Here is a 21,940-nt window from a genome sequence, read left to right on the forward strand (position 1 = left end):
GTTGCTCTTTGTTGTTTGCTGTCTCCTCTGTTTGTTTTTTTTGTTGTTTGTTTGTTTTTTTTTGTTTTTTTATCCATACAGGTGACCCAGGAGTTGTTGTTTTTTTTTTTTTTTTTTCTCCCCCCTTCTCACCGTCTCTTCTCCCCTTTGGTTTTCTTTCTTTCTCTCCCCCTCTTTCTCTCATTCATTCCCCCTGTCCTATTTTTAAAAAAAAAAAAAAAAAAAAAAAATGACAAAGGATGAACTGAAGCTCTGCCATCACGTAATGTCGCATACTGCTGTTTCTGATGTCATTTAAGAAAAAAAAAAAAAAAAAAAAAAAAAGGAATGTTTACATCACAGTTGCCTGGGCTTGGCAAACTTAACACAAAGCCACCGTAATTTCTGTAAGGTGGTACGGCAGAGCGGGTCTAAGGAGCTCGGAGAGAAAAGCGTCTGGACTTCTTTAAGTTTCCTTGAAGACATTTCATCCGAGAAGCTTCTTCAGTTCTAGGATTTTAAGGCCTATGGGAGCGTCCCCCAGGAGGGTTGTGGACCCCTTATTGATCCTCTGCTTAATCACACGAGCCAAGGTGTGAAAACAGGTGTGGGTCAAAATCAAGGTTTCGGGTGGACCCACTGTGACACCTGGCCACACCCTAACATGTGATTTACTGAGGTCAAATGGCCCAGGATATGAGTGGGCGTTAAGGTGTCTGGGAAGGATTCTAGATGACAGACAGTTGGTGTGGTAAGCCCCGCCCTCTGTTCAAAGATGGCTGTTCACATGTAACATGAAGTGTTTGTAATGCCTGTCATTACAGGGACCTTTGAAGTACATTAAAATATATCTGAAATAAATGACCCCTGTCAAGGTCAATTACTGAGTGACCCAGCAATACAATTTACCAGCAAATGGTAGAATAATCTACTTTATTACAGTTATTGGATTTCAGCCATTCACCCTCCATTGGTTGGGGGTGATGGGAAAGAGAAGAGAGCAGACAGAGCCACAGTTTGATAAATGTAAAACTGAGTGTTTCATTTTTCTCTTATTGCTTCTTCCCTCCACAGATGGAAGTAAAAACTAGCCAGAGCTTTAAGTTCAGGAATGACACTGTGTCCCCTTCATAGTATTACACACTATTAGTGCACCTATCAGCCCCGTCCCATTTTTCATTGTATGGTGTTTCAGTTCAACTCAGCTTTATTTATAAAGCGCCAAATCACAACAACAGTCGCCTCAAGGCGCTTTATATTGTAAGGTAGATCCTACAATAATAGATACAGGAAAACCCAACAATCACATGACCCCCTATGAGCAGCACTTTGGTGACAGTGGGAAGGAAAAACTCCCTTTTAACAGGAAGAAACCTCCAGCAGAACCAGGCTCAGGGAGGTGCGGGGATGTTTGTAGTGTCAGTATGATTCCCACACAACACCACGGTTCTTCATTCACAGATGGATTTATTCTTCCGTCACACTTCTCCTCCAAACCACCATAAAATTCACCGTCAAACTGTCATTACATAAAAGTACAGAATGACCAGACATAAAAATTACAAATAAACATTAAACCCAAGTTAACAAATGCGCGATACACAAACACAGTTAACATACCTCGCTGGCTGCAAGTAACTGAGGGAATGAGTCCGCTTCCTAGAGTATTTAAAAGTAGAATGGGAGGCAGAGCCTTCAGTTTTCAGGCCCCTCTTCTGTGGAACCAGCTTCCAGTTTGGATTTAGGAGACAGACACTATCTCTACTTTTAAGATTAGGCTTCAAACTTTCCTTTTTGCTAAAGCATATAGTTAGGGCTGGACCAGGTGACCCTGAATCCTCCCTTAGTTATGCTGCAATAGACGTAGGCTGCCGGGGATTCCCATGATGCATTGAGTTTTTCCTTTCCAGTCACCTTTCTCACTCATTATGTGTTAATAGACCTCTCTGCATTGAATCATATCTGTTATTAACCTCTGTCTCTCTTCCACAGCATGTCTTTATCCTGTCTTCCTTCTCTCACCAAAAGCGCGCACAACAGAGCCCCGCCCCTCCCTGAGCCTGGTTCTGCCGGAGGTTTCTTCCTGTTAAAAGGGAGTTTTTCCTTCCCACTGTCGCCAAAGTGCTTGCTCATAGGGGGTCATATGATTGCTGGGTTTTTCTCTGTATCTATGAAGCGCCTTGAGGCGACTTTTGTTGTGATTTGGCGCTATATAAATAAAATTGAAATGAATTGAATTGAATTGAGGAACAAAAACTTAACGAAAATAATTCCCAATTTCTTCTTCTTCTTTACAGCTTTCTTTTACTTTAAAACAGCTTATTTATTCCTTCTTGTGACTTAGTTAACTTACAGTTTAGCTTCTTTGCACATGCTTTCTAGACTGCACTTTGCAGCACTTAAAGGCGCCTGTGCACAACACAGAATGAAACTTAGTTCCTACCCCAAAAGGAACAATAATAAATAAAGGAAATAAATAACATATTGAAAACAAATTGACATAATTTATAATTATGGCAGTTAAAGTCATTCATGCTGGACTCCCAGACATCACTCTAACTGCCACTCTGGACCACTGCTGCCATCTGTTTGTTTGCTTTGCTGACACCCGTGCACAAGAAGCTTCTGTTTGTGGCACTTGGATCAGAGTCGTTTGGTTTCTCAGTAGCTTGTAACTCAAAGGAAAGCGTGGGCTCTGTTATGTGGGACACTCGCATACATCATCACCGAGGGTATGATGGCATCACCTGGAGGACAGAGAACAACACATAGCAGCGGCTAATTGTTACGCGAGGTATTTCCTTGTATTTGGCACAGAGCCCTGGTCTTATCAGATGTAGAGATGCATTTGCAATATGTCCCGGGGTTTAAGGAAACTGGGTTTAAGTGAGGGATTAAAAGATAAGAGATCACCGTGAAGGATAACATCCTCCAGATTATAATTGCAGAGCAGCTCTGGCACATTCTCCCGGTGGCTGCTGCTGTTAAATGGAAACCAGTTAGCTGCTCAAACATATAACTGTGTGTGTGTGTGTGTGTGTGTGTGTGTGTGTGTGTGTGTGTGTGTGTGTGTGTGTGTGTGTGTGTGTTTGTGTAGTCATTCCCATAACTGTGTGGCATCGTCACCTCTTGAAGGACAAAGTGTTCAGTGGAAAAAAAGATGATATTTCACACCTGCCTTTGTGCTGGTGACTCCTGATATCACAGCTGCAGTCACAGAGAATGTTTTTCTACATTAGACAAAAAATATTTTCTTTGAATTATCAGCAGTTTTAATGTTTGTTTTCCTGCGTATTTCTTTTTTCCTCACGTTGGTCCCATACCTGCAGGTCTCTCGAGGAGGACTGCTTTTGAAATAAGCTCTATCAAAACCATAAATCACTGAGCCTAATAGCTTTCATTAACAATCACAACACTTTTGCATCTGTGTGCATGTCGCGCTAATTGGGGCAATTTGTCCCTATCATTTTGGGGACACAGCGCTGCTCTGCCTTTTAATTTATGGCACAAACAACTCGTGGGCTGTGTTTAAAGAGCACCGAAGAAGCAGCTGCTGCGGCTCCTTTGAAGTCGATACTTAGATGACATTAAGGTTCCATGTTGAATTTCAATCTGAAATGATCTTACAATATGGAGCCTCTTTCGGTTTAGAATATTTTATTAACTTTTGATTGATTTCCCTGTGAGTATTATCAGCCATTTTATAAGCAGGTGTCACACTTGTAACAGCCTTTATCTAATTTTCGAATTGAATTTTCCAAACGCTGTCTCCTCCATGTCCCGATTTAATGACGCCGTCTGTTTTGTCGGATCGTTGCAGTGATTACGGCTTTGAGAGACGGACGGACGGCAAGTGCACCCCTGCCTTTTGGTTCCATCCATCATCGATGTCCAGGAGTTGCACCACGGGGATGACTTTCCTTAACAGCACCGGGTGAGGATGAGAGCTGACTAGAATCAGCATGCACAGTCTCAGCAGCGACTCGCAGGGATTGGATAAAATGAATGGTGCATTTGAGCCGAATAGCTCAGGGTGCTTTAATTAGTTTCTCAGGGACGACACGGCCGGGCCGAGGAAAATGTGGGCTGAATGATCAAACCTGCACTTTTAAAAAACAATCATGAACCAACAAGGATAAAGCACCGGTAATAAAAAGATCTTCTTTGGGTGAAAATTGTGTCAAGAATTTCAAAGAGGGATGAATGAAAAATTCAATGCCAAATCCAGTGTGAGGGTGTGTGAAGTGCGGTGGCTTTTTCCAAAAATAACTCAAGCGCCCAGGAAAAAAGTCTGATTTAACATTGATGATCACAGTGTGGATTAAAGCTCAGAGCTAAATGCTCCTCAGGAGAAATGCATTTAAAAAATGTCTTAAATGTTAATAATAATGGGACTAGTCCATTTTGTTCACTTAGGAAAACGTAAGCAGAGGTATTGTGAATAAAACTGATGGCGATAGATGTTCACCATCTTACCCAGAACACACGTAGGATTGTTGGGGATCAGATGTACGATGCTTGCATATTCTTCCTGTGCTAACGTGGGATTTTCATCCCACAGCCCAACGACCTATACTTTAGTTTCATTTGTGCTTCTAAAGTGCCTGAAAGTGTGATTGGGAGCATGAATGAAAGCCGTTTCTCTGAGTTAGCCCTGCAATAACTCCTCTCTCGCTGTGACAGCTGGGGCAGTTTGTCATGCTGTGAATTCAGAAATGTGAAGAAGGCTTTATACAAATTTGAAAACTTGAATTATGCTAGCTTTAGCGTATTTGACGCCCAGAATAAGAACTGCTTCTGCTAAAAGTCTGCTTTGGAAAGAGTGGATTACTATAATTACTATAAGGTCATAACGGATTAATGATTATTTCTCTGACTAAAAGTTGTCACTCTGCGATCTCAGCTGCAGAAATCTACCATTTACGTTCATTACTAGACTTTAAGATTACTACGTGTATCTTTTTTTTTTTTTTTTTTTGCAGCGAGAAAATAATTTTAAAGCAAAAAGTATTCAAAGTTTACAGGAAACTATTCAGGGAACTGGCCTTCTGTATATAACTTTGGCAGCCTGGTGACATGTTAGCATTATCTGGTGTCGTTTTCACCAGACATAATTTTCTTTTTCTCAATATTTATTTATTTATTTTTTGACAGAACCTTTTAAGATAGAGAAAATGTCAGGAAAAATAATTAGATCACATCCCTGCAATCAGAAATAAATGTGATCGTGACAAGACGAAACATTTGTGTTGTCCTGATCGCATGGCCATGAAGCCGTGTTTGTGCAGCAGTGAGCTGCGGTGCTGTATCCATCCGACTTGGTTGTTTATGTCTTGCACTCCAGACACCAGACGGTGCATCCTGATGCTGTTTTTGTGTGTGATCTCTTTAGAATGGCACACGGGTGGTTTAGAGGTGTGGAGATTGATTTTTTTCCCAGTTCCTAACAGAAACTAGTGTTTTAGTTTAATTGATGATTCCAAATTGGTCAGAGGTGTGGATGAATAGTAATTGTTCTCTGTGTACCTCCCCTCTTGCCCAGTGTCAGCTAGGATAATCTATCACCTTCTGTTGCTCCAGCTGGATAAGTGGTTAAGAAGGTGAATTAATGGATGGATGGTAGGTTGTACACTCCAGCACAGTTGTGGAGGGTCAGGAGGGTGTAAGTTGATCTCTCATCCAAAAAGAAACTGACTTTCATTTCTGAACACATGTAAACATAAATATTTAATGCCTTGTAAAACAAGGAACTTTTTAAAAAAAAAATTATAAAGATTTGAGTTGCAAAAAAAAAAAAGATTGTAGGTGTACAATGACAATGAAGGGCTACTTTTTTCTATTCTATTCGAATGGATTAACTTTTATGAAAATAAGATTATTACTATTATATATAGCTTCTTTAGATGGTGTTTTATCCTTGAGCTTGAGGGTCCTGCACAGTATCTCAGCTGTTCCTAGGACTGCACTCTTCTGGACAGATATCTTGGATGTTGTTCCCGGGATCTGCTGGAGCTGCTCGCTTAGCTTGGGGGTCACTGCACCAAGTGCTCCGATTACCTCTGGGACCAGTGTTACCTTCACCCTCCACATCTTCTTGAGTCCATCTCTCAGTGGGCATGTGGCAAGAAATACCAAGGGGTGAGTTCCTGATGAAGGCTCTTAGGGTCCTGTTGATCTTGTACAGTTCTAGGTACTCGAGGATCCATGTGTGGGCCATCGAGTCATAGGCTTCTTGTAGTCAATCCAGGCAGTGCACAGGTTGGTCAGTCTGGTCTTTCAATTGTGTCAGTAGCTGGTGTTGAGCTTCTCTGGTATTCCTGCCAATTCCTTTCTATGTCGCACTCGTGGTTCATGCATTGAGCCTCGTGCCTGTACATCTTAGCTGCTATGATGCCTGACAGGAGCTTCCATGTGGTACTGAGGCAGGTTATTGGCTGGTAGTTGGATGGGAAGGTCGCTGCTGGGGATCATTAGGAGCCTTCAGTTACATATATATGTGGAAAGCCTAAGGGAGGCACATCAGCAGCATTGTTAGTGACAGTCAACATGATATTAATTAGTCAGACACAGCATGAAACAGAGGAGTCAAGTTAGAGGTGGGTTGCAGAGTGGCTTGCATTGTGCAGCAGTTTCAACAGCGCTCCCTACAGGATGAGAAATTGGTGAGCAGTGTGTAACCTGCTGAGGCTGGCACTGAGATCAGCTGATGTGTTTTTCTTTTTACTTATTTGTTTTTTAATAAATTAAAGATCAGCAAGGTAGCAAAAGCTAACTCTAAGCTTTCTTACATAATTCACGTCCAGAAGGACTGTCATAAACCCTCCCTTTCTGTTTAAAGATACTTGGATAAAGAAAACATATAATTTTCTGACATGTAGTAAGGATTGTAAAATATCAAATGCTGTACTCTGAATATGTATAACAACCAACATGATTAAAGAAAACATGCAACACAATATCTCTGTGGCAAAAATGGCACATTCATTGTCACCAGAACATTAATCAGGGTAAGTGCTTTTTAAAATTTCTGAAGGAGCCTCAGCACGGCTCTTTGTTGCAGGAACATTGACATTCCCACCACATTTTAGAGTTTCTGTCAAAGGGCACATTGTTTGTGTTAGCGTCTACGCCCCTCACTACACAAACAGCACTGCTGGCAATTCAAATTGAAAAGTTTTTTTTCCTTTTAACTGTTAAGTTTTCTCGTGAATCTAAATGAGGGAAGTGCAGACAGATTAGGCTCTGCTGTTATTTTAAACATAAATATGGTTACAAAGAGAAGTTTATACGAACCTTATATGAAGTTTGTGTTTGTCTGATGGCACATCTAATCAGTTTCATTTGCTTTTCCACCTTCAGCTACAGAAAAGTGGTCTCCAATAACTGTACAGCTGGTGTGAGCGCAGAGTACACAGCCAGGAGGCAGCAGTGTCCTATCCAAGCACCCAAAGGTCTCCACCTGGTTACCAGTGAGGGTTCGCTGACAGCCGTGTTAGGCACCAATGTCACCTTTCTTGTTTTTCTGGAGGAGGTGAGCTGTATCCAATGTTTCCCATGAAGTCACACAGAGTCAGTGTCATTATATTTACAGTGTAAATAAGGGCGAAGTCAGAACTGTTAGCAAATATTAGTGGATTGTTTCAAATGTACAGTTAGATTGGAAATGGCTATCTGGGTTGTTTCTATAGCAACACCAGCATCCTCAGCTGTGACTGTGCTGTATCCTCTCATATTTTCCTGTGTTCACACTCTAAACTAAACCTACATGTTTAAAGGGAGAAAAATTCCCTTTCTACACCTTTTTTTTGCTTTTTATGACCAAAAGTACTCACATACTTTGACATAGTTACACATCAACACAATTAGTGATCCTAAGAGGTGTTGTCGTATTAGTAGTGTTAGGCTTTAGGGTTCAAGTTACTTCTCATCATCATTGAAAACAAAGAAGATACTCAGACAGGGACTGCCAGCCTGAGGAGCCCTGAATGCAGTAGCACAGTTTCTTTTAGGTGGGACTTCCTTGTGATTATAGAGTCAGCTGTGCGGATTGTCTTTGTTTTTAAATGCAGATCGTAAAGCAAAGTAATTAATAATTAGTAATACAGATAGTAACTACTATCTGCTGCAGTGAAACTCTTATATCTGGAAATTATCCTTTGTCCTCTGAGAGGGTGACAGCGTCTGCATGTAAAGGCAGCAGATCGTGACCTGTGCTCCTGTTGGAAAAAGTTGACAGTGTGCAAACTGTGACTCACAGTGTCTTTTACAAGCATCCGTACATGATGAGCTAGGACTGAGATCCATGTCACTATTGACACTGTTAACTTTGGAGTAAAGTCAGTGTCTGACAAAAGTATTACACGCCTTGGAAATGAGACTGAGCTAAGTGACCACGCTGACAATCGCAGCCCTTAGCAGGGAGTGTGATAAACATTACCTACATTATTGTGCCTAGAAGGAAAACCGTGCTCTGTGTTGGTCAAATGTAATAAAAGCCAGCTCAAACCAGAATGAATATTTCATAAAAGGCCATACCTGCAGATTTCCTGGAAGTGTTTGTCCTGTTCAGGGTGACGGGGCGAGGACGAGCATCACTCTGGACTTTGGAGATGGCCACGCTCTTACATATTCCAACGTGAGCTCCATCGAGGAGGGGATCAAACACATCTACAAAGCTGTGGGAATCTACCGAGTGACTGCTACCGGGGAGAACAGCTTGGGCTCAGAGACCGCCATGCTCTACCTGCATGTCACATGTGAGATACCGAGTTTTGTGAAAGATGTTTTTGTGCATTTATTTAGATTCTCCAGTGTGTCTGCTCTTCGTTTCAGCTCTTTCCACTTTTTATCAGAGTCTATGGAATTGCTGTTTCCTGCTTGTACGACATTCTATCCTTTATCTCTTCACAGAACATGTTCCCCTCCCTTAGCCAAACAAACAAGTGAGATAGAACAAATTCCATTTCTCTTCCACTCAGTTCAGCTTATGCTTCGCAGCCACTCAGCCCGCAGAAGCCACGGCAACCTCATACGTAACAGGGCTGACCACCCCCCGTGTATTCAGGGGGTGACAGATGTAACGGAGCTGACTTATTGATCAGGGAGCAATGTTGCCCCTACCAGTCTGTCAATCCTATGTGCCAACCGTACAAATAGAGCCACCGCAGGCTCCAGAGTGCCACGGATGAAAAATAGTACACAGATGGCAGCCGGCAGTCCCAGAGCAAGAGCGAATCTTGAACAAACTCACCCTCCTTACCCACCTATAAACCCCATCTCCTCCCTCTTTTTTCCCCTCATTTGAACCAACAAAGTTATTTCATTTATTTTTATCCTCTTTTCACATACTGTGGCGCAGAGCGTCGAGTTCACACTGTGATGTATATGTGTGCCTGAGTAGGTCAGCTGGAGTATATCCATCTCTCAGCTCCATTTGTGGCTGTGAGGAATAAGGAAGTGAACCTGACTGCTGTTCTGTGGCCCGGCCAAGTGGGAACGGTCACCTACATCTGGTGGATCGGAAATAACACAGAGGTACAGCGCACTCAAGAAATTCACCACTTCTCTCAGTACTTCTCTTCTTCTTTTGCCCATTTGCAATTAAGTAGGTTGCTGACTCTTCTGGTCCAAAATGTGAGAATCATTATTTTGTGGAGCTATTTTTGTGCATGCAGGTTGGAAAATGTGTAGCCTTGTTAATCAGCGTCAATAAAAATGGTGGAACGTGCTGACCTGTTCACATAGTACCTTAATTACTGATAACCAGTGCAGTGAAAGCGTCTTAGTGTTAGTGTAAAAATCCTCCAATTCTAGGGCCTGCTGCAGTCAGGCAGAGCTGATCAATCACACAGAGTTAGAGGGTCAGAAAAGACATATTTTTCTGTTAATCCCTTTGAGGCATCTAGCCATGCGGATAGTTTCAGCTTGGGGGACACAGCTTTGGAGATATCGGCCTTTGAAGACAAAAGATCTGCATGGATTTTGTTCAGAACAGCGAAACGTGACACTTTAAAAATGGAACAAAGACTTCTGGAAACACTGCAATTCAGAAGCAGTTTGCAAAATAAAATTAATCAGCTTCCACCTTGCTGGTGGATTGAGTGACCATTATGTTTAGTGTCATACATTTAACAGAGTATTTGCATGATTATGCCAAAAGTACCAGTCCAACAAGTGAGCATGGATAAACTTTTTGTCAAAAAAGGGCATTGGTCTTGGCAGAAGATATAAAACGATTTTTAAAAAAAAAGTAAAATATATAATCCTCGCACATTCTCACTGCCATGGTGCAGGTAAAATAAAAATTATAAATGCTACTGGTGATGGTGATGTGACCTATTAGGATAGTGCTGCCATGTGTATCACTGTCTGATCAAGTTGCTTTCAAAGTGCTTAAGTTGTCACGTATTGTGGAGATGTAAAGAGCTAGCTTAGCTCTTAGCACGGGGGATCCCTCATGATTCATGAGTGGGAGGTTAGCCAACTAAATGTAAATAAGACCACAAGGTTAATGTTGACTCCACGGCTACAACTCCTGATACAAGAAGAAAATCAGGTCTATGATGTTAATGCACCAAGTTAGCTTGCTATAGTTGCTTAGGGTTAGCTTTACAACTCACCATTGGTCAGCTGGTTGCTAGTAAGTGATGTCAGCAGTGATGTCAGCAGTGATGTCAGCAGTGATGTTAGTCATTATCAAGCAAGAACTTTGGCTGTCAGACACTGACATTTCTCACCATACTACACACAGCAGTGCTGCTTTGACTTCCTAACAGTTAGCCATTATTCAAAGGTTTTACATGTACAGTGGGGCAAAAAAGTATTTAGTCAGCCACCGATTGTGCAAACTCCCCCACTAAAATGATGACAGAGGTCAGTAATTTGCACCAGAGGTACACTTCAACTGTGAGAGACAGAATGTGAAAAAAAAATCCATGAATCCACATGGTAGGATTTGTAAAGAATTTATTCGTAAATCAGGGTGGAAAATAAGTATTTGGTCACCTCAAACAAGGAAAATCTCTGGCTCTCACAGACCTGTAACGTCTTCTGTAAGAAGCTTTTCTGTCCCCCACTCGTTACCTGTATGAATGGCACCTGTTTGAACTCATCATCTGTATAAAAGACACCTGTCCACAGCCTCAAACAGTCAGACTCCAAACTCCGCCATGGCCAAGACCAAAGAGCTTTCGAAGGACACCAGGAAAAGTATTGTAGACCTGCACCAGACTGGGAAGAGTGAATCTACAATAGGCAAGCAGCTTGGTGTGAAAAAATCAACTGTGGGAGCAATCATCAGAAAATGGAAGACATACAAGACCACTGATAATCTCCCTCGATCTGGGGCTCCACGCAAGATCTCATCCCGTGGGGTCAAAATGATCATGAGAACGGTGAGCAAAGATCCCAGAACCACACGGGGGGACCTGGTGAATGACCTGCAGAGAGCTGGGACCAAAGTAACAAAGGTCACCATCAGTAACACACTACAACGGCAGGGAATCAAATCCCGCAGTGCCAGACGTGTTCCGCTGCTGAAGCCAGTGCATGTCCAGGCCCGTCTGAAGTTTGCCAGAGAGCACATGGATGATACAGCAGAGGATTGGGAGAATGTCATGTGGTCAGATGAAACCAAAGTAGAACTTTTGGTATAAACTCAACTCGTCGTGTTTGGAGGAAGAAGAATACTGAGTTGCATCCCAAGAACACCATACCTACTGTGAAGCATGGGGGTGGAAACATCATGCTATGGGGCTGTTTTTCTGCCAAGGGGACAGGACGACTGATCCGTGTTAAGGACAGAATGAATGGGGCCATGTATCGTGAGATTTTGAGCCAAAACCTCCTTCCATCAGTGAGAACTTTGAAGATGAAACGAGGCTGGGTCTTCCAACATGACAATGATCCAAAACACACCGCCCGGGCAACAAAGGAGTGGCTCCGTAAGAAGCATTTGAAAGTCCTGGAGTGGCCTAGCCAGTCTCCAGACCTCAACCCCATAGAAAATCTGTGGCGGGAGTTGAAAGTCCGTGTTGCTCGGCGACAGCCCCAAAACATCACTGCTCTCGAGAAGATCTGCATGGAGGAATGGGCCAAAATACCAGCTACTGTGTGTGCAAACCTGGTAAAGACCTATAGTAAACGTTTGACCTCTGTTATTGCCAACAAAGGTTATGTTACAAAGTATGAGTTGTATTTTTGTTATTGACCAAATACTTATTTTCCACCCTGATTTACGAATAAATTCTTTACAAATCCTACCATGTGGATTCATGGATTTTTTTTTCACATTCTGTCTCTCACAGTTGAAGTGTACCTCTGGTGCAAATTACTGACCTCTGTCATCATTTTAGGTGGGGGAACTTGCACAATCGGTGGCTGACTAAATACTTTTTTGCCCCACTGTAAAAGGCTAAACAGCATCTCATGCTACCGCAACCACAAAGTGGACAAACACAGATAAGTTCTTCAATAGATAAATAAAGTTGATGTATCTGCTCAAAGACTGCAGGTGATTCCTGGAGTCATTTCCCCCCACTGTGGTATGAAGATGAGATGCAATAGCACCCTAAACTTGAAAATCACCCTGAAAATTTAAAACTGGTGGTGGGAGGAAAAGTTTGCTTAAATAAAGCATGAATTTGTCAGAGAAATCAGTTTTAAATTTTCACTCCGTCTAAGAGATGTGCTCCTTATGCTGTTGGAAAAGTAACTGTTAGGATTCTATTAGAACTTCCTGAAAAAGTAGAGCGTTGTTCCTCCAAATATAGCAACTGTCAGAGTGCAAACACGCTGACCCCGGCTTTACTAGCATCAACAGGATTAGCAGCTAATGTAATCAATACACTAGATGTTAGAGAACCGTAACATTTAACATGACACATCAAAAAATTTATATTACAAGAGAGAAAAAGAAACAATTCAAGCATTGTGGTCTGAGGATGCACTGCTATAGCTGTAGAAATGCTCCACTCCTCTCTGTCTGTGTAATTGTAGCTGGGTAAATGTGTTTGCTCAGCACTAACAGGGGCCTTTCCACGAGGACGAGCAGTTCTGTCACTTGGTAATAAACAGTGGCAGCATTAGCATCTTAAAGCTATCTGAAGAACAAATGGAGACTTGAGTAATGACAGTAAGGAGCTGCTGGTGTCACACAGGAAGCTCCCTGTAGGCCTCTGTGCTGCATGCAGCACAGCACAGACTTTAGCAAAGCTGTGTGTCATCGTGCGTGTGTGTCTGTGTGTGTTTTTGTCAGTCGGCCAACAGCCTGACACCTCTGTAGTGTAAATAACAGCAGTGTGAGATGTTAACCAGCCGTTGATAAGGGTCTCTCATGGGAGCACATACAATCTGACTCCCCATCTCCCTCTCCCCTTCTTCCTTCTCCCCCTCTCTCTCGCTCCCCCAGCAGCCAGTAATCACCCTAGAGGGAAGTGTGGCGTACACATTCTCCCGGGAAGGCATCAATACAGTCACTGTGCAGGTGTCTGCAGGGAATACTATTCTGCAGGACAGAAAAACCATCGCTGTACACGGTGAGCCGAATTTCTCCCTCAGTGTCCACTGGGAATCTGTTGCTCTGCAAACAGGCTGATAAGTTTGGTCTCCACAGTAGAATAATAATGCTGCTTCCCTTTGATGTTATACTTCTTAGATGTCATTCTTCTACTTAATGTTTTAAAAATAATCTGCCATTCTCCAGACTTAGAGGTCATTTTTAACCATATGCTAAAACTTTTCCTTTGCTAAGCTCTAACAGAAATTGTATATAAATGACAGCTGTAGCATTCCTTTTGTTCAAATAGGGCCGTCTGTGGCTCCAAAACGCAATAATGATGTCGTCCAAAATGTTAACATTAAAGCTTTAAAATCTCGAGTCCAAACATGAACGTCCACATGTTCATATTCGCCTTTAAATTTCTCTTTTGTTTCCTCTAACTCAACATGATGCATAACTGATGATGAATGTCTCTGAGACAACTTCCCGTTCTTTTTCCCAGTTATTCACTATTTAAGCTTTAATTGAAAAGATGCTTTTATTGGCTCAGTAAACACTGCAAATCATTACGAACTGTGTTACAAAATAAGTGATACGAGCTTGGAGAAGTTTAGAGCAGAGCTGCTGCTCCTTCACACTGAAGCTACCTGAGGTTTCTAATCAGGATGCCTTCTGGCTACATCCTCTTGGAGGTTTTCACCCAGTTTGGAGGAGAGGCCCAGGAGTGTCTTAGGAGAGATTGCATGGCTCATCTTACATTGGAGTGCCTCAGGACCTGCTAGGAGGAACCTGAAAATGTGGCTTAGAAACTGATGTCTAGAATAACCTTCTGAGCTGCTGCCACTGATACTGGACTTTGATTGATTGGCAGAAAATTGATGCATACATTACCTTTGAACTCCCAAGATTTATTTTTCAAAGTTACTACACGTGATCCATTAACATCCGGTGCATGCTAACTGTATTTATCAATCCTTTTTCTTAACAACTACAACACAAAGCATGATGAATAGTTTATTAAGAACATCAGCAGCTAAAAAAATGACTGAGCTGGTACAGAAGGACAGCGCTCTATCATCTATGTTCTCATACTGCAGCTTTTTCTCCCCTTGTAAGATCTGAATGGAGGCCGAACCTGAAAATAAACCCAGAATTTAGCAACAAGGAAAAAAAGCACACGTACATGATCTGAATCTTAAAACCGAACTTTGCATTTAATGACAGATGAAAGGCATAAGCTCCCCTCACACATTTACTTTTCTTCCTGCAGAATATTTCCGATCTCATCTGCTCGCCTTTTCATCAAACCTGGATGAGCACAACCCCGATATTGCAGAATGGAGACTGGATGTGAGCCGAGTCATTAAGAACTCTCTGATCCAGGTAAAGTTCTCTCTGGCTCTTTTGTAGCAACCGTCGCCTTCCTTTGGTAAATACTGTCAGCGCTCAGCTGGACCTCTGAGTGCTGCGTGACCTCCCCGAGGCTTGGAGACATGAATCTGACTTTTATGATGATAAATGACAAGGCAAGAGGGAGAAGAGGGGAAAAAGATAGTTCAAGAGCTGGCTGATTGCTGCTGCTCGCGGACCCTCAGAGTTCAGGGCCGTACAGTAACGAGGTTGTGTACAGAAGAATAAACATCAGTGCGGGTCTAATGCGTGTTCTGCGCTGACCTGAAGGAGCGCTCAGAGACGAGTGCTTTGCAATCCGTCAAATGGACGACATGATTCAAACCCACACATGACATGTTAGGTACAGAGTTTGCCTCATTAACTTGCCGTTATTTCTTCCAGCATCCTCACAGTGTCAATACGTTTTCTGAAGCAGAGGAGGAAGCAATCTGAGCTTTCCATCATATTTTCACACTTTTTGATCTTGCAAATCAAAACGGATGCTAAAAATATACAGCCTGTCTTCAGTCTTCACTGAACACGTCAGTTCGCTATTGACATCTTTTTTTTCCATGACATCCACAGCCCGGAGGCCAGAACGCATGCCGAAAAAACAACAACAACTTTCAGACAAAAACACGACGCACTGGTTAAAACCCAGCGCGTCGGGAGGAAAACCCAACAAGGGAAAGCTGGCAGCCTCAACTGGAATCAATAAGGCATCCAGAAATTCATGTTTTTTTTATTACACCAATCCTCCCAACCCAGCTCATCAGTTTGATTTTCTTTAAGCGGCGATCTGAAAGTGAGCTCCAAGTGAAGGGCTGCCATTGGTTGAAAACCACACCTGACCTTTAAGATTTCATTCATGCTCGAGATGAAAAACTTATCTCAAAGGTGAACCCTGACGTCCCTCTTTCCAAATTACATACAAGATTCTGTACGAGCCAGCCGAAAAAGAAAAAAGAAAAAGAAAAGCCTAAAATGTAAAATCTGCGGCGGGGTTTTTTTTTTTTTTTTTTTTTTTTTTTTTTACTTTACCAAACTGACCATCCCAGCCTTGCCGTAATGGTCCATTTGATTCACCTTTTATTGTTTATTTTATTTTCACTTGCTGAATACGGGACAGACTTGACTGGGGGAAAGAAGGGGAGAAAGAAAGAGGGAAAGAGAAACAGCTGAGAAGAGGGACGGGGGAGAAGGGCAAAAAACAAAAACCAACAGAACGGGCAGAGAAAAAAAAATGCATATATCAATCACCTGGATCACCTGCTGAGAAAGAAAAAAGAAAACAAGCAGAAGAGAACAAGAGTAATAGAATAAACAACATCACAATGATATATGGGAATATGACAGTAAATACTAAATATTAAACATTATTGTGCAGCACATAAGATCAACAGAACACAGTGTGCTTTGAGGTAGGAGCCAAAAAGGGTGTAGTTTGTGGGTGTGATCACCCGTGTGTACACCTGTGAGCATGGACGCGCTTGTTTTTTTATTTTTTTATATATTTTATATATTTTTTTATTATTTTTTTTATATTTTCTTAACACCGGGCCACGCTGTTTGCATCTTTCAAGACTGTCACATGAAAAAAAATGATATTTTGACAAAAAAATACTATTTAGAAAAAATAATATTTTTGCTCTATTGTATTATAATTCAATTAAATTTTATTTATACAGCGCCAAATCACAACAACAGCCGCCTCAAGGCGCTTTATATTGTAAGGTCGACCCTACAATAATACATGCAGAGAAAAACCCAGCAATCATATGACCCCCTATCAGCAAGCACTTTGGCGACAGTGGGAAGGAAAAACTCCCTTTGAACAGGAAGAAACCTCCGGTAGAACCAGGCTCAGGGAGGGGCGGGGCCATCTGCTGTGATTGGTTGAGGTGAGAGAAGGAAGACAGGATAAAGACATGCTGTGGAAGAGAGACAGAGGTTAATAACAAGTATGCTTAATATGTGCTTTTCAATAAAAATAACGTTCACTAGAACACGTCAATAACAATATCCTTTAGTCTTGCCTTGCAATCCAGCCATCATCATGACAGCACAAAAACACAAACTGCTTAATTTTTCAAGTATTTTCAAATATGGCATCAAAACTGTCTGTTTCCCACTGCGGTGAGTTTACTGCAGGATGGAATACAATCACGGACACGCGTCCAGCACCTTTGAATGAACACAGTAACAGTAAGGACATTTAAAGGAGACCTTATTAAATCATCTGTGATTCATTTATTTTAGCCCTGTTTTTATTTAAACTAATAAAGCAAGTTGCTATAATTAATCAATTGTAATTACTTTGATACAGGAAATTATAATTTCTCCATGTAATCGTGGAATTGTAATTTTATGCTTTAATTTTTTGTAAACTTTCTTCTGCAAAGCTGCTCATCACTCAGAAACAGCACTTTGAAAATGATGTTCAAAGCAAAGTTTTGGACTGCAATGCTCATTTAATCCAGCAGATGGCGGCTGACGCAGCACTGTTCAAAGCAGGACTGAAGTTAAATGCAGCTTGGACTCCAGTCGGGTTCAGGAGTAGCAGACATCCTCTAATCAAATGTACTGTGTGACACATTTAAAATTATGATTAAAAATGGCATAATCACTTTTTTTAATCAGTTTGTTTCCTCCTGTGACCCTGAATTTGATAAGTGGAAGAACATGGATGGATGGATGGAATTTGTTACCTTGAGGGACATTTGTGTTCATGTTTTGCAATAGTTTGATGTTTTGGAAACTTAGTTTCCTTTAGTCCTCCTTCCTTTGTTGTTTTCCCATTCTGTTCTTGCTGGAGACGTAACACTGATCTTACTGATCTTCTCATGTGAGTAAGTGAGAACATTTCTAAAACCTCAGACTGCAGTAAATGTTTAAGCTCGAATGATAAATGGTTGCAGCCTGAATCCAGCTAAATTCTGGTCGACGAAGGACCAAAAATATGTGAGCGAACGTTGACTGTCAGAGCTTTTTTGTACTTATTGTTAAGGTTTCATCTCTGTGAGCTGACTGCTGCAGTTCAGTCTGACCCTGTCCACTCTACTGTCCTCCTCTAGGCTACAGGCGTGAGAGAGGATCAGCTCCTGGTCACTGTCCTCCCAGGTTTACCCACAGCAGCAGAGTTTTTCCTCCTGCCTGACAAACAGATAACTGAGGGGAAACCAGAGAAGAGCTCAGCTCATTTAGATCAGGTGAGGCAACAACACCTGCTTTCTGACCTGATGCATGTCCTCCAGACTCGCTGCTTTTCCCCATCTCCACAGTGTAGGTGGATGGTTTCACCTTGTTATCCTCACTCGAACTATACCAAGTTTGAAGCATTGTTCCCCGTTTCTGCTTTATGACTCATAGGGGAATTTTTCTTCTCCTAGCAGCAGCAGCTTCTCCTGTAATTGCTCTTTCCTCCAGCAGATGTCAGTATTAACCTACTCAAGCATGTCCAGTTTTTTCTTCTCCAAAAGTCTAATTTTGGAATACGCCCGAGGAATATCTTTGCAATAGATTCATCAAAAAGCCTGACAAGTATTAACAAGTCATCGGGGGGAATGACTTTTAGACTTACTTAAGTCACATCCTGTGGGGTGCAGGGGGGAGCACTAGAGGGTGGCAGCATCTCGTAAGAGCCTAAAAGGTCACACAAGGAAAATGTTTGTGGTCCATCAGTCACTAAATCACCAGCATATCAACATGAGCTCAAATAGCCCTCAGCCTCACGTATTAGATAATGACTGATAATGTTGGCCGCGCTCTCTGTGGGAAGCACTCAACGGGCATGTGCAGAGAAGGAAGCTGGGAAGAGAATCAATTTGATTTTCCTCTTCCTTCCCCGCTCACACCTGGTTGATTGCCTGGAAAGTTCCTCTGCCCTACCAGCCGGTGATAAATCTTCATTCAAGGTTGGCATCTTTAAAGTGTAGCGCAAGCTCCGCTTATTAGAATGTATAATAGATTTACTGACCCTGGTATACAGTGGGAAAAAGTAATTAGTCAAAGCATAGTCTAAATTTAAACAGCTAAGAAGTATAAAGGCGAAGATGAAGGACTACAGAAATTACTCATATCACAATTAATTTGGCAAATGAGGCAGATAAGATAGATGAAGCCTCTACAGAGGGAAAAGGCTGCTGCAGGGAGAAAATGGAGAATTTTGTTTAGTTTTGCTCTGCAGAGTAATGCAGCAGTATATATGCTGATTCCATAAATGAGGAAAAACAGATTAATGATAGTGAAATGTCATTTATAAAGAGGCTCATTTGACTGAGAATTGGAGCCCTGAGACAGAGATTCATGGAAATGAAAAGATCTGTGTGAGGAAAGTAAGATTTCCTCCTGCTCGCTATAGTTTACCTTTGGGTCATGATAATCTGCTCAATTTGTATCAGAGTCAGATGTTCTCAATGCAGAAGGTTACTCGCCTGTCTGGAAAGCAGAGATCAAGTGAGACTGCTTGGTATGCATTATGCATTACACTGGAAAGGTCCCACAGACAAAGGCTCTTACATAAACAGAAGAAAGCTTGGATGGGGTTGTCGGTGGAGGTAGCGAGGTTTCTTCGGGTCATGGGTGCTTACAAATAATTCAGCAGCCTTGCAAAAAGCATTACATTTAGAAAGTTTGGTATTCAAAGTATATTCAGTTTGGTGGTAATTTGCATGCAGTGATAGCCTACTTCAGGTCAGGTGCGCATGTAACCGCTTCCATTTGTCTTTCACAGGCAACCTAAAGTTGCATTAGTCAATATTTTTATGGTGGAAATAAATCAAACATCGATCACAAAGTGTCTCTCAAATGGACAAAACCACAGATAATTATCACCCAGCTGCTGAACTACACCACCTTTTTATTTCTGCCCCATAGATTTCACTCCATAGCACTTTTCTAGATACATCATGTGGCAAAAATCTCCAAAAATTAGCTCAGATAAACTCAGCGCAACACCTGCCCAGTATGCAACTGTTCTCATACCAGTGTATTAAACTGATAATAACTGTGTGTCACTGCTGTGTTTTTGCTAGTTTTAGTGGTTCTTATGCACAGACGACTTTTAGAGGATCGCAGGAGCCACGGTGACATCACCGACTTCACCCAATGGTTTATGAATCCTCCTGGCCATCTCTTGACTTTTTTGAGCCATGAAATTGTGTCATATTTGATCAGTGAGCTGCACCCGTGCATCATATAGACACAGATACAACAAATGCTCTAAACATACAATTACTGCACATAATCGCGCGAAATACTTCATGAGGCCTCCACACCACAAAGGTTATCCTATTCAGTGAATAAAGTTAGCCTCTTTAGTGTTCAACTGCTATATGTGTTATCTTATCCATTACGCCGTCGTGCATTTATTGCCATTTATTTTACAAAGGCTGCCAATGTCAATTCAATTTTATTTATACAGCGCCAAATCACAACAATAGTCACCTCAAGGCGCTTTATATTGTAAGGTAGACCCTACAATAATACATGCACAGAGAAAAAAAACCCCACTGGACAGTGGGAAGGAAAAACTCCCTTTTAACAGGAAGAAACCTCTGGCAGAACCAGGCTCAGGGAGGGGCGGGGCCATCTGCTGCGACCGGTTGGGCGGAGAGAAGGAAGACAGGATATTTCTGCTTTTGAGTCGGGTATTTTGACATCAAAGTCTAGGGGACCGATTCGATTTCAGCGCCAGCCTCAAGTGGTCATTCGAGGAACTGCAGTCATGGGCTCTTCACTTTGGCTTCCTTTTTCAGCTGCGGAGGTTGCTGCTCGTGACAAATCATTTTAGGATTTTAAGTAAAACAAAACAAAAAAAAATATATATATATATATATAATATATCTTGTCCTGACCCCCGTCAGTATATTAAGATAACTCGTCTTTCATAATTCACTTTGGCTGTTTTTTCCTATCATTTACAAACTCACTGAGCAGACTCTGAAACTTTTAGAAATGCTTTCAAAGGCAAGCGAGTTTTGGACTCAATTATTCAACCTGGCATCAATGGACTGATCGTGACTTTGACCACATTTGCTCTTAAATGTCAAAACACAGATAATAAATGACGAGTCAATAGCAAAGACGGATGAGACTGTAGTGTGATGAGCTTGACTTTACCTTTTTTTTGACCTGTAACATTTTCCTTTTTTATTTATTAAAATTGCAACAAAGGGATTTGAAGCTCCCCTCTCTCCATCTTTGTCTCAACAGCTTTCCGAGCTTTTGCTCAGCGCGCTGAATCAAAATCTCGTCCAGTTCACGTTGCGGCCCGGGGTCCAAGTCACCGTGTATGCAGCGCACTTATCAGCAGGTAACAATCCCCCCTGCATGTGTGTGCATTCACAGCTGCCCAGAACGGCCTTTGTACCTTGTGTAGCAAGCGGGACAAAACATAGAAACAGCAGTCAGTCAGGTGTATTTTATTACTTAACTAACAACCCCAACTCTGTGTCTGATTGGCTCCCACCATGTAGCTACACAGAGACATTCAGAGAGTGAACATCGTTACAAGTATGTGTGCCTCTTCCTATTGGGGATGCTGCTACTGTCCTAAAGGGGCTAATAAGATAAAGAGTAAGAGAAGTCCATACTACTGTATATTAAAATGATTCATCTTTGATTCACATAGGCTTCATGTGTGTAGACTGCTCATTGCATGATTCAGCTGGGTGGAAATACGGGTGGTGTCGTTGATGTGATATTTACGCTCTGGGGTTCCTGTCTCCCCTTTCTCTGCAGCGCCCCTAGTGGACACCAGCGAGAACCACAGTGGCTCTGCCATGCTAATGCTGCTATCAGTAGTGGTTGTGGGTTTAGCTGTATTTGTCATCTACAAATTCAAGAGGTAAAGTGTTCACGTCTATATAGTTGTCACATTGTGCGCGATAGGGAGTTGTCGAGCCATCCTGACAGCTCGGTAAACAAAAGCTGTCGGCGGGGCTAAGAGAAGGTTGATAGGTGCCTGTCAAATGTCTACCCCGCCGTACCCAGTGCTCCTGGGTGGAGAATTGGCTTTTCCCCACACACACACACACACACACACACACACACACACACACACACACACAC

The 21,940-nt window shown here is 42.0% G+C and overlaps 1 protein-coding gene across 6 annotated transcripts in view; it reads left to right on the forward strand.

Annotated features, from left to right (window-relative positions):
* LOC102302798 (VPS10 domain-containing receptor SorCS1) overlaps positions 1 to 21,940 on the forward strand; it is a 208,960-nt gene that overhangs the window by 181,268 nt on the left and 5,752 nt on the right. For 4 of the 6 annotated variants that reach the window (XR_006054271.1, XR_006054272.1, XM_042219613.1 and 1 more), the window contains exons 17-25: positions 3,800 to 3,913; positions 7,339 to 7,510; positions 8,549 to 8,735; positions 9,380 to 9,513; positions 13,388 to 13,514; positions 14,748 to 14,860; positions 17,944 to 18,078; positions 21,083 to 21,182; positions 21,611 to 21,716. Coding sequence is in view for 4 of the 6 variants with exons in the window: in XM_042219613.1 (XP_042075547.1) it covers positions 3,800 to 3,913; positions 7,339 to 7,510; positions 8,549 to 8,735; positions 9,380 to 9,513; positions 13,388 to 13,514; positions 14,748 to 14,860; positions 17,944 to 18,078; positions 21,083 to 21,182; positions 21,611 to 21,716 (1,188 nt within the window). In the remaining 2 variants the exon portion in view is untranslated. Of the gene's footprint in view, positions 1 to 3,799; positions 3,914 to 7,338; positions 7,511 to 8,548; positions 8,736 to 9,379; positions 9,514 to 13,387; positions 13,515 to 14,747; positions 14,861 to 17,943; positions 18,079 to 21,082; positions 21,183 to 21,345; positions 21,560 to 21,610; positions 21,717 to 21,940 lie in introns of those variants that run through there. The other 2 variants (XM_005919299.3, XM_014332665.2) reach the window with 2 other exon arrangements.

This window comes from Haplochromis burtoni, unplaced genomic scaffold (assembly GCF_018398535.1).
Source record: "Haplochromis burtoni strain Fernald_Lab_line unplaced genomic scaffold, NCSU_Asbu1 Contig_35, whole genome shotgun sequence".
In the NCBI taxonomy this organism is placed as follows: domain Eukaryota; kingdom Metazoa; phylum Chordata; class Actinopteri; order Cichliformes; family Cichlidae; genus Haplochromis; species Haplochromis burtoni.